The 13188-nt window shown below is 39.1% G+C and overlaps 1 protein-coding gene across 1 annotated transcript; it reads left to right on the top strand.

The window, feature by feature from the left end:
* The first annotated feature begins 246 nt into the window (after positions 1 to 246).
* Positions 247 to 12067, top strand: LOC147230314 (B-cell receptor CD22-like). Its single transcript, XM_086154420.1, has 13 exons — positions 247 to 535; positions 1033 to 1281; positions 2009 to 2266; positions 3632 to 3907; positions 4403 to 4672; positions 5068 to 5337; positions 6189 to 6270; positions 6345 to 6414; positions 6487 to 6605; positions 8744 to 8792; positions 9272 to 9351; positions 9905 to 9968; positions 10082 to 12067. Exons 1-13 carry the CDS (start codon positions 247 to 249, stop codon positions 10253 to 10255), a joined length of 2250 nt encoding a protein of 749 aa, XP_086010546.1. The 3' UTR covers positions 10256 to 12067.
* Positions 12068 to 13188: the final 1121 nt, after the last annotated feature.

Here is a 13188-nt window from a genome sequence, read left to right on the forward strand (position 1 = left end):
GAAGACAAAATGACTCCTCTGATAATCAGCTGGTTTGTGTTTCTGGTTTTGATAAAAGGTAAATCAAGCTTTATTGATTTAAGCCGATGGCATCGAGTTTGCTTCTGAAGCCTGCGATGAATTTTCACAGGTGCTTTTGCCTCAGAAGTTTCACCCTTTCACCTGGAAGGCCCACACAAGCCGGTGACGGAGGGATCCTGCGTTACCATAAAATGTAAAATCACAAAGAACGTTACCGTGAAAGACATGCACTGGTTCTGGATGAAAGATGCAGTCTGGGAGGACAATGAATATTCTGGAACGATCCTGTATAGTTCAGATGAGTCCAAACGTCCTGTCGATCCATACTTCGCCAACAGAGTGACGTATCTCGGACAACTGCTTACAAACTGGACAAACCCGGAAATTTCCCGATGTGATATTTTAATTTGCCATCTAAGCAAAGAGGACAAAGGCTATTATTCTTTCAGATATGTTAACAATAGAGAAGCAACACAAAAATGGAAATCAAATGATGTTGCAATTACAGTTGAAAGTGAGTATTCATACCATTGTGATTATTGTTATTGAAATAGGTCATATCACTTTTGTATACTTAATCTATTAGTATTAGTCCAATTATTATTACTGTTATTATTATTATTATATATAGCAGGAAATATCTTATTTTATGTTGATCCTCATATAATTAACTGTTGCCATGCTTGAGCTTTGTAGAGAAAAAGGTTTAACTGCACCTGATCAAAAAACATTCCGACTTGATCTGTATGAAAAAGGAAACAAAACCGATAAACTGAGAAGTGATATTAATTTATCTAGAGATTTGCCAAAAATTGTCAAGAAATGACCACAAGAAATATATTTTGAGACAATTCTCACTGACATGTGACTTGTGACCTCTAATGTCTTTATTACAATGATTAGCTGGACATTTTCTATACAGTCCTGTAAACAGTTAATCTTGAGTCAGTATGAATTCTGCACTTTCAAACTATGAAAATACTGTCTCCTATCTTTTTTTTTTTTTTGCAGATAATCAATGCCCAATCACTTTTGAGACACCTGGTCCCGTGATCGAATCCAACACAGTTACACTCACGTGCCGAACTTCAAATACTTGCCCCCATAACCTTCGTATGGAAAACTGGACCCAAACACCAGGAAATCAAATTATCGTCAGCTTCAAGGTCACCATGCAGGACAACGAGAGGCAGATTTCATGTGAAACTGAACAAAACAAAGACAAATACTTGGTTAGGACTGTCATCTTAAACGTGCAATGTAAGTTGAAAGTCAAAGAATAGAATTGAGTAGAATACAATATAATATAATAGAAAAGCCTTATTGTCATTTGTAAAGTACAAACCAATGAAATGAAGGTGTCTGTCAGTACACACACACATGCACGCACACACGACAGTCTTTTTTTTTTAATCTTCAAAGATTGAAAAATAAGTATATATGCAGTGAATCAAATTAAATTGAAGAATTTTTCAATAATTTTTGCATAGTTTACTCCACAGTGTTGTTTGCTCACAAAAAAAACAAAAAAACAATAGCAAACGCATTTGATATAGAATCAATATTGCTATTTCATGGGGTCAGTAGTTGTAGCCCATTACAAAAATCTATTTTTACACATTTAAGTTCTCTCCTCCTCATTTGATCTTATTATGCCATGTGTTCCCATTGGTTCACTCATGGATTTTGTTGCTTTTTCTGAGGTATAATTTATTCCATCCATTTCTTTTATTGTCATCATATTGTCAATGTCCAGATTTTCTTCATTATTCATATTAGTAGTTGCAATATTTGTAGAGGTGTAGTCATAGTAATATGTCAACATATTCATTTAATTCATAAGTAAAGCGTCAACCATAAATTTGCTTTTTATACTACGGATATCTTCAAGTTTGACAAATAGGACTAAAATGTGTTGGAAGAATGTGTAATCCACCCTAATCTCAACAAAGTAGTGTGTTGACTATCTCGGAAACTTGTGTTTCAGATAAACCTGTGCTTGCAATCATATCATCGAACAAATCTGTGATCAGTCGAGGGGAGACGATCACTTTAACCTGCAATGCGACAAAGAGCAACCCACTGCCCCAAACCTACACGTGGTATCAAAATAAACATGTTCTTGTCAGGGCTTTGAACGAGAGCGTCATTAATTTCAAGCCTAACGATTCCAGCTCATTCAGTTGTGAAGCCACTAACACAGTGGGATCGACAGAATCGAACCTCTTTAAAGTTGCTGTACATTGTAAGTTTTGCAGCTACTCATGTTAATGTTAACCAAGACTTTCTCCTCTAGACGTCTTGGCTTGTCTGAAGTCCTGATTTCTGTGTTGGGTGGAAGCAGAATGATTCACGAGTTAACCCATTGTCCAATGTCAAAGGAGAGCCTTTGGCATCGCTAATTTCTCGTGAGGCATTTACCAGTCTATTAGGTGAAAGTTGGAAGGCTCACTTGTAATACAAGTTGCACGCAGTGACGCACCCTGCTGGCTAAAGACAGACACCACAGGTTTTCAGGATCCTGCTTTTATTTTGCAGGCTTTGTTTGCTAGTTGCGTACTTATTGACGCAGTGTGAAAACATTAACTAGCCAACTCGTGGATACAAGCTGTAGCATATGTTATAACTACCCGAGGCTAATATGGTGAACAGTAAACCGATTTGGAGGTTTGTTGTGACTTGACCAGTTAACCACATAACAAACTTGATCCATTATGGCCCACAACCCAAACATGCTGTAGGATCATTGGAGAGTCTAAATAGCTGCGTTCAGGCATTTGAATAAGAGTGTAAATGGTTTTCTCTAAATGTGATCGCCTGCTGACTGGAGTGAACCCTTACCTCTTACTCCATCTCTCCCGTGACCACGAGTTCAGGATAAACACACAGGGAGTCGGGTATGGATAATGAATAATTAAAAGAATAATAATCAGTGGGACTTCTTTCCCTGCCTCGTTAATGAGTGATTGTTTTTAACTCCACAAGTGCATTTTTTTGGGTCATCCTTGTGTAACTATTGGACATTTTAGCCAGTACAGGTTGTGTTTTTTTCCCCTTTTTCTGTAAGAATGTCAAAAAGAACGTAAAAGCTGTCTTGAGGTGGCCCACATGAGACAAGAGCGTGAACCCCCCCCTGATAAGCAGCAATACTTTGGCACACACAAGTGGCTGTTTTTGTGAAACCTAACAAATAACTGGTGAGGACAAAGAGGAATGTTTTGCAAGTTTAGCAGAAAAGAAATCTGAGGATTGACAGCCATGGTATGAAATAAATGCCGACATGTTGTTGTTTTTGTTCAATGTTATCAATTTTAATACAATATTTTGTCTTGCAACAAAAATGAATTATTCTCCCTATGAGTAATGACTTTTTATTACATGATAATATCCAGTTGTGATATCACATTAAGCCTCTATGATGTGAAAATAACAGGTAGTTATTGAAATGTATTCAAAATATTTCCTGTTGTAATTAGAATTTGGGTTTAAGTTCAAACAACAATTTGTGAATATGGGATTGTAACACTGTTTGAATAATCAGTATCGATGTGCTTACATATTGTTGAAAAGTTAACATATTGTTGAAGGCTAATTGATGGTTTCTCCGCAGATCCTCCGACTGAACCCCTCCTGTCAATGAGCACCGACGTCACCGAAGGTCAACTCATCAACATCAGCTGCACAGTTGAAAGTTTCCCACCGTCGATACTGAACGTGAAGAAGAAGATTGAGTCAAAGCCCAGCTGGCTTTCCGTGTTTGAGATCAAAAATAATTCCCTTTTTTACAGTTTCAAAGCCACTTCATATGATAGAGGATGGTACTACTGCCACGCGGAAAACAATGAGGGAACTAAAACGAGCAAAGAAATAAAGTTGGTGGTGAGATGTGAGTAGTTTTTGCTTTTTTAAAGGGATTTATATCAAATCTTAGCACAGGTTCCAATTACAATGATCAACTTTTAAAATAGCTCAGATTGTTTATACAAATGGCAAAGGCACATTTTTTTTCCATCTACTGTTTTTTCTGCTTAGCGATTGTTGAAAGCAATCTATTAAACCTAAATCAGAACTTGTAAGATATCTTAAAAGCATCAATAAAAATTTCCTCCAGGGATTTTAAATCAGTCCCAATCAGTTTGGATTGGGACTTTTAGCTTTATCAATAATCATTCCCTTCGAGACCATTTGGTTGGACATTTTCAAATATTCCCCTTGTTGATTTTGATGGAACTAGAAACAAATTTTATATAGCCACTTGCAGATAGTCGTCACTTACATATCAATCACATGGCAAAAAATGTAGCAGCAAATGCGTTGTGCGTAATGTGTGGTTCGAAATCATTGCAACTTTCTTTACTTTTGCTGCTTTTGGTAAATATAGATCCACCCAGGTTTGTGGAAGTGGAAGCTTTGCCCGGTTTTGTAGTGGACGAAAACGCATCGTTGACCCTGTCATGCGCTGCCAAGGCCGACCCACCCGTGACCTCAGTGACCTGGATGAAGATGATCAAGGGGAGGTTCACGGAATTTTACAGTCGTCAGAATTTCACCCTGAAGGAAGTCACCCCGTCTCACAGCGGGATGTACAAGTGCACGGCGAGAAACACCCTGGGATCTAATACGTCAGAACAGGTCATGATTCATGTCAACTGTGAGTAACTGCCTGTGTGTGTAGTGTTTAAATGAACGTGAAAAATAATCTACCACAGATCCTTTACTTTATATATGATACAAAATGTGGCACATATATGGATGAATAAACTTTAGTTATTAACAATAAATAAACAGATTTTAAAAGATGTTTTTTCAACAGAATTTGCAACAACGGTTATACTCTTGAAATATTTTTGAATGCAAAGAGGGAAATGATTTTCATCATTACCCAGGCCTTCCTGACACTGACGCACCAATCGGTGTTCTTGTTGTTGAACGGTAGATGTAGCTATAGTCCCACCGTGGAGTCCACACACTGCAGCCGGGACTTCTTACATTCTGTACTTGAAGTCTCTCTCTCTCTTTCCCTCTCATGTCCAATCTGTTTCCCAGACGCTCCGAAACAGACGAAGATCTCTCGGGTCGCAGCGAAGCAGCTTCCCGACGGCAGAAGCTCTGTGACTTTGAGCTGCAGCAGCCAAAGTTATCCACCGATCACGAAGTACCTTTGGTACTTAAAGAGTGATGACAACAACGAAGATCTTTTGCTATCAGAACACCAGAACCACACGGTGCTGTCGGACAGGCCCGGCGTTTACTACTGCATCGTCAAAAACAACATGTACTATGCGATGTCTGACCTCGTGGAGCTGTTCACTGAGTGTGAGTGTATATTTTGGGTCAACACATCACTGGCCGTCACCCCTGCACATGGCTCCTGCCTTCAAGGGAAAGTCATAATTAAATTAAAACAAACATTTTATATGCTGGAGCCTATCCCAGCTGTCATCGGGCGAAAGCCGGGGTTCACCCTGGACTGACCGCTAGTCAATATATATAGACATACAATCATTCACTCACTCATTCAGGGCAATTTTCCCAATTAACCTGTGTGTTTGTGGACTGCGGGAGGAAACTAGAGAACCTGGAAGAAACCCACGTAGACACGAGGATTACATACAAACTCCACACAGAAAGTGGAATCGGAATCGAACCAGGGTTCTTCGTGCTATTGACTTGAAACGCTACCAACTGTGCCATCCAGATTAATCAATAATCATCGACAAATAAAATCAACAGTAAGTGACAATAAAAATGGACAAAATACCAGAGAGAAAAATAACCAAAATAAAATTAACTAAAAAAGTAAAAAAAATGCTTAAGTAAAAAAAAGATATATATTTATTAAAAATGATCTAAGGATCTTTTTTCTACTTAAGGCCTCAGACAGCCACTGCTGTGGCTGATTAAAATATGCCAATATGCCATGATGGTCTTTATTATTGGTGATTTTTGTGTTTTATTTTTATTTTGGAACCTTAAAGAGAGATTTCTGGCTATTGAATGATGCTGATTTGCGGTTTTGTCACAGGTTAGGTGCCTTTTTAAGGCAACATCAATATAAGAAGTCATTTGCGTACATTTTTGACTCAGCATATAAAAGGAGATCATCACCGATCGTCAACCATTTGCTGAACGTTTTTATATAAATGCCACATCTCTTCTTCACACAGGGAATCTTATGAAGCTGCTGAAGTTCATCATTATTGTTCCTTCAGCTCTGCTCTTCTTTGTCATCCTCTTTTGCATCTGCAGGTAAAGTGAGTCATGGATAAAAAGAGAGTAGAGATTTGAATGCCATGTCCTAACTAGTGTGTTTCTGGTGAAAGAAAGAAGAACGGTGCATCCGTCCAACAAAAGAGAAGCGTGATGTTTCCTCCCTACTGCTGCAGTTTCACGGTGAGCCTCTTTTCACAACGCTGTTCGTTTTCATCATGGAATACCTCAAGACAATCTTGATGTAACATTCAGGGTTGTGGGAGAAGAGCGAGGCGGGGGAGTCTGCTGAGAGAACCTCCCCTGGACGAGCTTCGCAGGAGCAGAGACGATCGCTTGCTAGAAGAGCCCCTGCCTTACACTTCAGACAGCACGTAAGAAGGCAATGACACATTGTTCTCCCGGAGGACAAGGAACCATTTAGTGGCAGCAGTCACAGCATCTATTGAAGATGCTGTTAACACAGGCTGCAAAAAAAAAACAAACTGCTGTTTAGTACTTGGACACTTTAACAGCAATAAAACATGTACATCCGAAGTCTCTCATCAGGGTTTTGAAAATGTTATCAGAACTAGTGAAAGACATCAGGATCTTCCAAAAACTGTTAACCCGCTGCTTGCAAAACAATTAACCTTAAACTCCAGAAGAAATAGACAGTTTTCACCTGTAACCTTGAAATAAATTTGAATGTAAGACAAAAATGTATTCGAAATGAGTGAACTGAAGAGATTGTAATTTCCTTTGAGCTAATACACACTGACTTTTTTTAAGGTAAAATGAACTTTATTGATCCCACGGTGGGGAAGTCTAATTGTCACAGCTGCAAATAGTGCAAATGGTGGTAATAGAAGAATATGCAGGAAGGGATATAGATAGAAATGCACAACGACTGTATAAAACACATAGACTCTAAAACTTCTTCATCTTTTCCTTTTGGCTTTTCCCTTCAGGGGTCGCTGCAGTGAATCAGCCTCCTCCATCTAACCCTATTCTCTGTATCCTCTTTTCTCACAACAACTAACTTCATGTCCTCTCTTACTATGTCCATAAATCTTCCCTATGGTCTAACTCAAGACCTCCTTCTACCACTAAATTCACAATCCTTCCTCTTTACATGACCAAACCATCTCAGTCTGGCTTCTTTGGTCTTCTGTCCAAAACATCTAACATGTGATGTCCCTCCGATAGACTCCTTCCTGATCCTATCCATCCTTGTCATTCCCAAAGAGAACATCAACATCTTCATCTCTGCAACCGCCAGCTTTGCTTCCTGTCATTTCCTCAATGCCACTGTCTCCAAACTATACAGCATTGCTGGCCTCACCACTGCCTTGTACACCTTTCTTTTTATTCTGGCTGATAGTCTTCCGTCACATAGTACCCCTGACACTTTTCTCAACCCGTTCCAACCTGCTTGAACCCTCTTTTCCCCCCCTGTCTTCCACACTCTCCATTGCTCTGGACTGTTGACCATCAGTATTTAAACTCCTCCACCTTCTTGATCTCCACTCCCTTGTTACCTCACCGTTCCACCAGGGTCCCTCTCATTCACATACATATATTCTGTCTTGCTAACCTTCATTCCTCTCCTTTCCAGCGCATTACTCCACATCTCTAGATTTTCCTCCCCCAGTTCCCTGCTCTCACGACAGATCACAATGCAAACATCGTGGTCCAGGGAGATTTCTTTCTGACCTCATCTGTCAACCTGTCCATCACCGCTGAAAACAAGAGGGGGCTCAGAGCTGATCCTTGATGGAGTCCCAACTCCATACTGAACACTTTGGTCACACCTGCAGCACACCTCACCACAGCCTCACATCTCACACACATGTCCTGCACCAGTCTAACATACACACACTATAATGAAAAATCTAAAAAGAAATAAAAGAAGAAATAAACTAAATGAAAGAAATGCCTTGTCCAGGGAATGGTTAGAGAATACCAGGTGAAAACTGTATACAACATGGGTTGTGAGACCCCTGGAGAATGTATAAATATCAATATAATGCACTGATAATAGTGTTGGTAGGGGTAGATGAGGTTGTGGGGAGGTGCAGAAATATATTTTTTTGAATGCCTGATAGCAGTAACAACACAATGCTACATTCAAAGAAATGTTTTTGCATTTGAGGTGTTCTGAGTGTTTTACATTCTGGCAGCAGGTGAGGAATCTGTGGTAGCATTATGCCAATAACCATGTAAAGGAAATATAAAAAAAAACAAATGTAGCAGTGAAATGAGGGAGTGGCTGTTAACAGAAAACCCATACAAATAAACCCAAATCAACGCCAGTGACCGACTTTCACTCTATATTTATCTGGTATCACATAGTAAGAAAGTGATAGGACAGAAGGAAATTGTTCAATATCGAATTATCAGGCCTCTTTTCTTTGGATGGAGCTTAACTTTTATTGTTCAGTGTGTGGGAGGGTAGTGGTGGTGCAGAATTTTTTTTTACTGCATCTGCTGTCAGTCAATATAAGCCTCAGTGATACTGTTTTTTCCACAGATCTGCCACCAACATTTACTCCACTGATGGATTTCACTTCAAACAACAGGTTGGTCAAACCTGAACAAACACCAATAAAAAGATAAATACGAAAAGCTGCATTCATATGTGTTTGAGAGTCAGCTGTGAAACTGCTTAAAGGTTGTAGAAGAAAACAGTGTTCACATTCTACCTGCACCACTCATGCATAGTAGGACATTTCATTCATTCAACACTTAGAAGTACTTTAAGGACAATTCTATCAATTTATTTAATAACACAAAGCGACATTTCTATGTTCCAGCTGAAACCACTATTTGTGTTTCCTGCACAGTGGATGTGTCTTAAGCCAGTCAAGTTGTTGCTTTGCAGTCTGTGCTCCAGTTGCATGTCCTCACAGTTTGTCCCGCCAACAACCGTCCCTCACGACAGTAACCATTCAGTTAACACATCATTGTGTTGTCATGAATCACCGGACAGCCACCAGCATGAATGAAGTGATTCAGCTGCTGCCCTAAATCACTGAGGTCTTGTATCTTCTTTTGCCAGCCTTTCCCAGCCTACACAGAAAATGATGGACAGGAGGGGGAAGAGTTGCGCAACTCCGAACATTTGCACCTCGAGAACAAGTGAGAATCTGCGTTTCAAATGTTTTAGGTTACAGAAACAACGGAACGGATATAAAAATCTTGCTACAACTTCTGATATCATTGCTCTCATGTCAAGGTGTTGACACTTGTTTATGTCATCATATTTGAATTTAGCTCACCATTGGACTCGAACAATAGGCTCAAATGTCAGTAGCAACACAACAGTGCATCAGTGCACAAATTTTCAAATAAATGTCTCCACACATGGCTGCACATATATATTTAATCACTTTGGAGTGGTGGAAAACACTCCACCACACCCAATGAGCCTACATCACTGAGAGTTCTAGTCCACTGGAAACATGTGATATTTTAAAAATACATGACACTGCATTGAGTAATTGTTTGATATAATACAGTGTATTTGCTAACTTTTGTCCAGGAACACCAATTTCATTCCGTACGGAAATCAAAACGCGAGCATGATTTAATTAGACCATCGGTGATAGATATATGTATACATTAATGAACAAATATTTGATACAATTTAGATCAAACAGGGTTTTGATCCATTTTCTTTATTTGGAATCAGACCCTGTAAACCAGAAGAAGATGTCACATACTCCACGGTTGCAGTGTCAAAAGTGCCTAAAAAGGTGTTATCTTTTTTCACTACTTTTCACAGCACGAATGATTCATTTAAGTAAAGTCCTCTTCCTTACTTTTCCAAAAAGGCATTTTAACACTTTCACACTCTTTCTACTTCCAGAAGTATCAACGAGCCGTCGATCACAATGACACATCCCAAAATATGCCGATGATGCCCCGCAATGAAGATGAGGTGGAGCTCAACTACTTACAGGTCAAGTTCAAACCAAAGCTGGGAAGTCAGGGGGCCTATGCAAGGGAGGATCAAACTCTTTACAGCGAGCTTAAACTATAAATGCAGTCTGAAGAGCTTTCTCGTCTTGGGTCACATTAATTGATCCATTCCACTTTATTAAGAACTAGTATGTTGTTGATGTATCATAAGTTCGAATGAAAACTTTCCTATTTAGCATTTATACATCATACAGAATACATTTCGAACAATGTCTAAGCAGCATTTGAATGGTGCAACTAGCTTGAATTAACATGATACTGTGCAGTATCTGTAAGAACCAAATCGTCATGAGAAATATGTCAATGTGATATCAAAAACATCAGAAATATATAAATGTGATAGGCATCTCATGTCAGAAGGAACATCCAACATTTGGTTTCTATGTGAAAACTTCCACCTCAGATATTATAAAAACATACATTGTGGGGTTTTCAACTTTTCAAACAATAATATTTCTGCTATTTAACAAGTAAATCAATGCAACATTGATGTAGGACTGGGAATTTTGCTACAACCATATTCAACGCCTAAAAATCAATACGAATATCTGAGGAGTGGTATGGGTGTTTCTAGGCATTTTTTAATATGAATGCCTCTTTTAAAGTAAAGTCTCAGATTTTTATAAACAACCACAAACACATTCTGTAAACATGTTATAGTATATCCACATAAATTACTAAGTTAGAAAAATTATCCCAAAACTTCAGACTTTGCAGTGCAGTAAGACAGGCCACAATAAATGATGGATAATTTGAACATGAATTTCAAAGTTCTCACATAAATTACCATATAGAGAATATTACAAACCTTGAAGAGCTGAAATATAACTCTGAGAGTGAAATAGTGAATATTTAAGGAAAAAACATCACCTGGGTCCTAGTGATGTTATTTCAAAGTCAAATTAATACCATGGTGATTCTGGGCTGGAGTCATGTGTATTACTGAAGTGGTAAATCTGAAAAAAATAAACCAACATCTCCATTATACAAAGACAGAACAGCAATAAGACAGTGTAATTACACTGCATCTGCAAGTCTTTCAAAGCACTGAGGTTTCACAAAGTTGTTTTTTTTTTTTAAAACACCAATGAACAGGCAACATTGAGGATCGTAGACGCAGTAGACAGCCAAGGAAACGTAAGGTTAGCTCATTCCTCTTCAAAAATGGAAGACGTGCCATCGGCTCAGAGCTTGCAGAAACACAGGAACCCAGGTATAACCATCTACTTTCCAGAGAGTCTTGCCAGAAGTAGTTTATTGACTAGTTCCAGCAAAGTAGCCTCACCACCGACATGGAAATGAAGACAGGCGACTAATTTATGCACAAAAAGACAGGAACTAGGGTGATGAAAAATGACACCGGGTGCTCTTGACTGATGTGTCAAATTTAAAATGCCAGGTCTGGAGGGCAATACAATAATGACTGTCTGCAGACAGCGGTGAAGCATTGCCGGGGCTTCTTGCAAGTTTGGGGCTCCATTTCTGCAAATGAAGTTGGTGATTTGTTTTGGATTCATTGTGTTGAGAAATACACAGAAACTTATCCATTATGAGGGGACAGAAGATTTGAACAGAGACCTTGATTCTTCAAGACATTTCAAACAATCTACTAGCCGAGTGCTTTCGATAACCGTGTGCAAGTGTACCAAGGAGAATTGTAAGAATGAAAGTAAATGATTAACATTTCTCTTCTTGAAAGACTTTTAAGTTTGCAGCATTCTTTCACAACTGCCTTAAATTTTTATACAGTACTTTGACCTTTTTCTGTGTTTATTATTTGTCACGTTTTTCATTCCAAAGATAACAAGTGAAAAATATTGTACATTGCAACAGTTAACTCATATTCAAGTACTGGAAGAATAAAATGTTTTTGATAAAGTCGTAGTGCAGTTTGAATGTGAATTATTTGACAAATATGACATGTTTCTGCTGAAATCCAATCTTCAATTATATGAGTGCAGGAATGAATGTTTATCACAAGACCACTTTGTAGATGTCCACAAAGCCATCTTTGTAGACATCTGTCTTTGCGCTGAGGAAAGTTGAGCTTAGTGTACATATGTATGGGTCATTTTTGAATGAATGTATGTATGTAAATAGGGAAGTATATATTTGCGTTTGTATGTGTGCGCTGTATCTTCCTCTTTTCTTTTCGGTTTTTCCCTTCAGGGGTTGCCACAGTGAATCAACCTTTTCCCTCTAACTCTGTATCCTCCTCTCTCACACCAATTAATTTCATATCCTCTCTCACTACGTCCATACATCTTCTCTTTGGTCTTCCTCTGCCTGGCAGCTACAATTCCAGCATCTGTCTACCAATATATTCACTATCCCTCCTCCGTACAGTGCCGAACCATCTCAGTCTGGCTTCTCTAACCTTCTCTCCAAAACATCTAACATGTGCTGTCCCTCCAATGAACTCATTCCTGATCCTATCCATCCTGTTCACTCCCAAAGAGAACATTTTCATCTCTGTGACCTCCTTCTCTGCTTACTGTCTTTTCTTCAATGCCACTTTCTCCAAACCATACAGCAATAAAGTATCGCTGCTCTAACCACTGCCTTGTACACCTTTCCTTTCTATATTTTTCTATTGCATCGTACGCCTGACTCTTTTCTCAACCTGTTCCAACCTGCTTGAACCCTTTTTTTCCACCTCTCTTCCACACTCTCCATTGCTCTTGACTGTTGTCCCTAAGTATTTAAAATCCTCCACCTTCCTGATCTCCACTCTCTGTATCCTCACCGTTCCACCCGGTTTCCTCACACATATATTCTATCTTGCTGCGACTAACTTTCATTCCTCTCTTTGCCAGAGCATACCTCCGACTCTCTAGATTTTCCTCACCCTGTACCCTGCTGTCACTACAATGTCATATGCAAACATCTAACCTCATCTGTCAGTCTGTCCATCACCACTGCAAACAAGAAGGGGCTCAGAGCTGATCCCTGATGGAGTTCCAACTCCGCCTTGAACTTCTCTGTTACACTTAC

Source organism: Fistularia commersonii, chromosome 10 (assembly GCF_037954325.1).
Source record: "Fistularia commersonii isolate RoL2024-O1a breed Wild chromosome 10, RoL_Fcom_v1.0, whole genome shotgun sequence".
In the NCBI taxonomy this organism is placed as follows: Eukaryota; Metazoa; Chordata; class Actinopteri; order Syngnathiformes; family Fistulariidae; genus Fistularia; species Fistularia commersonii.

What these genes read in the sequence shown, in the direction of transcription:
- LOC147230314 (XM_086154420.1), top strand. Translation starts at nt 247, where the DNA reads ATGCACTGGTTCTGGATGAAAGATGCAGTCTGGGAGGACAATGAATAT. An exon ending in AATAAAGTTGGTGGTGAGAT is followed by an intron (nt 3,908 to 4,402) that starts GTGAGTAGTTTT and finishes TGGTAAATATAG; the next exon opens with ATCCACCCAGGTTTGTGGAA. An exon ending in ATCCTCTTTTGCATCTGCAG is followed by an intron (nt 6,271 to 6,344) that starts GTAAAGTGAGTC and finishes TTCTGGTGAAAG; the next exon opens with AAAGAAGAACGGTGCATCCG.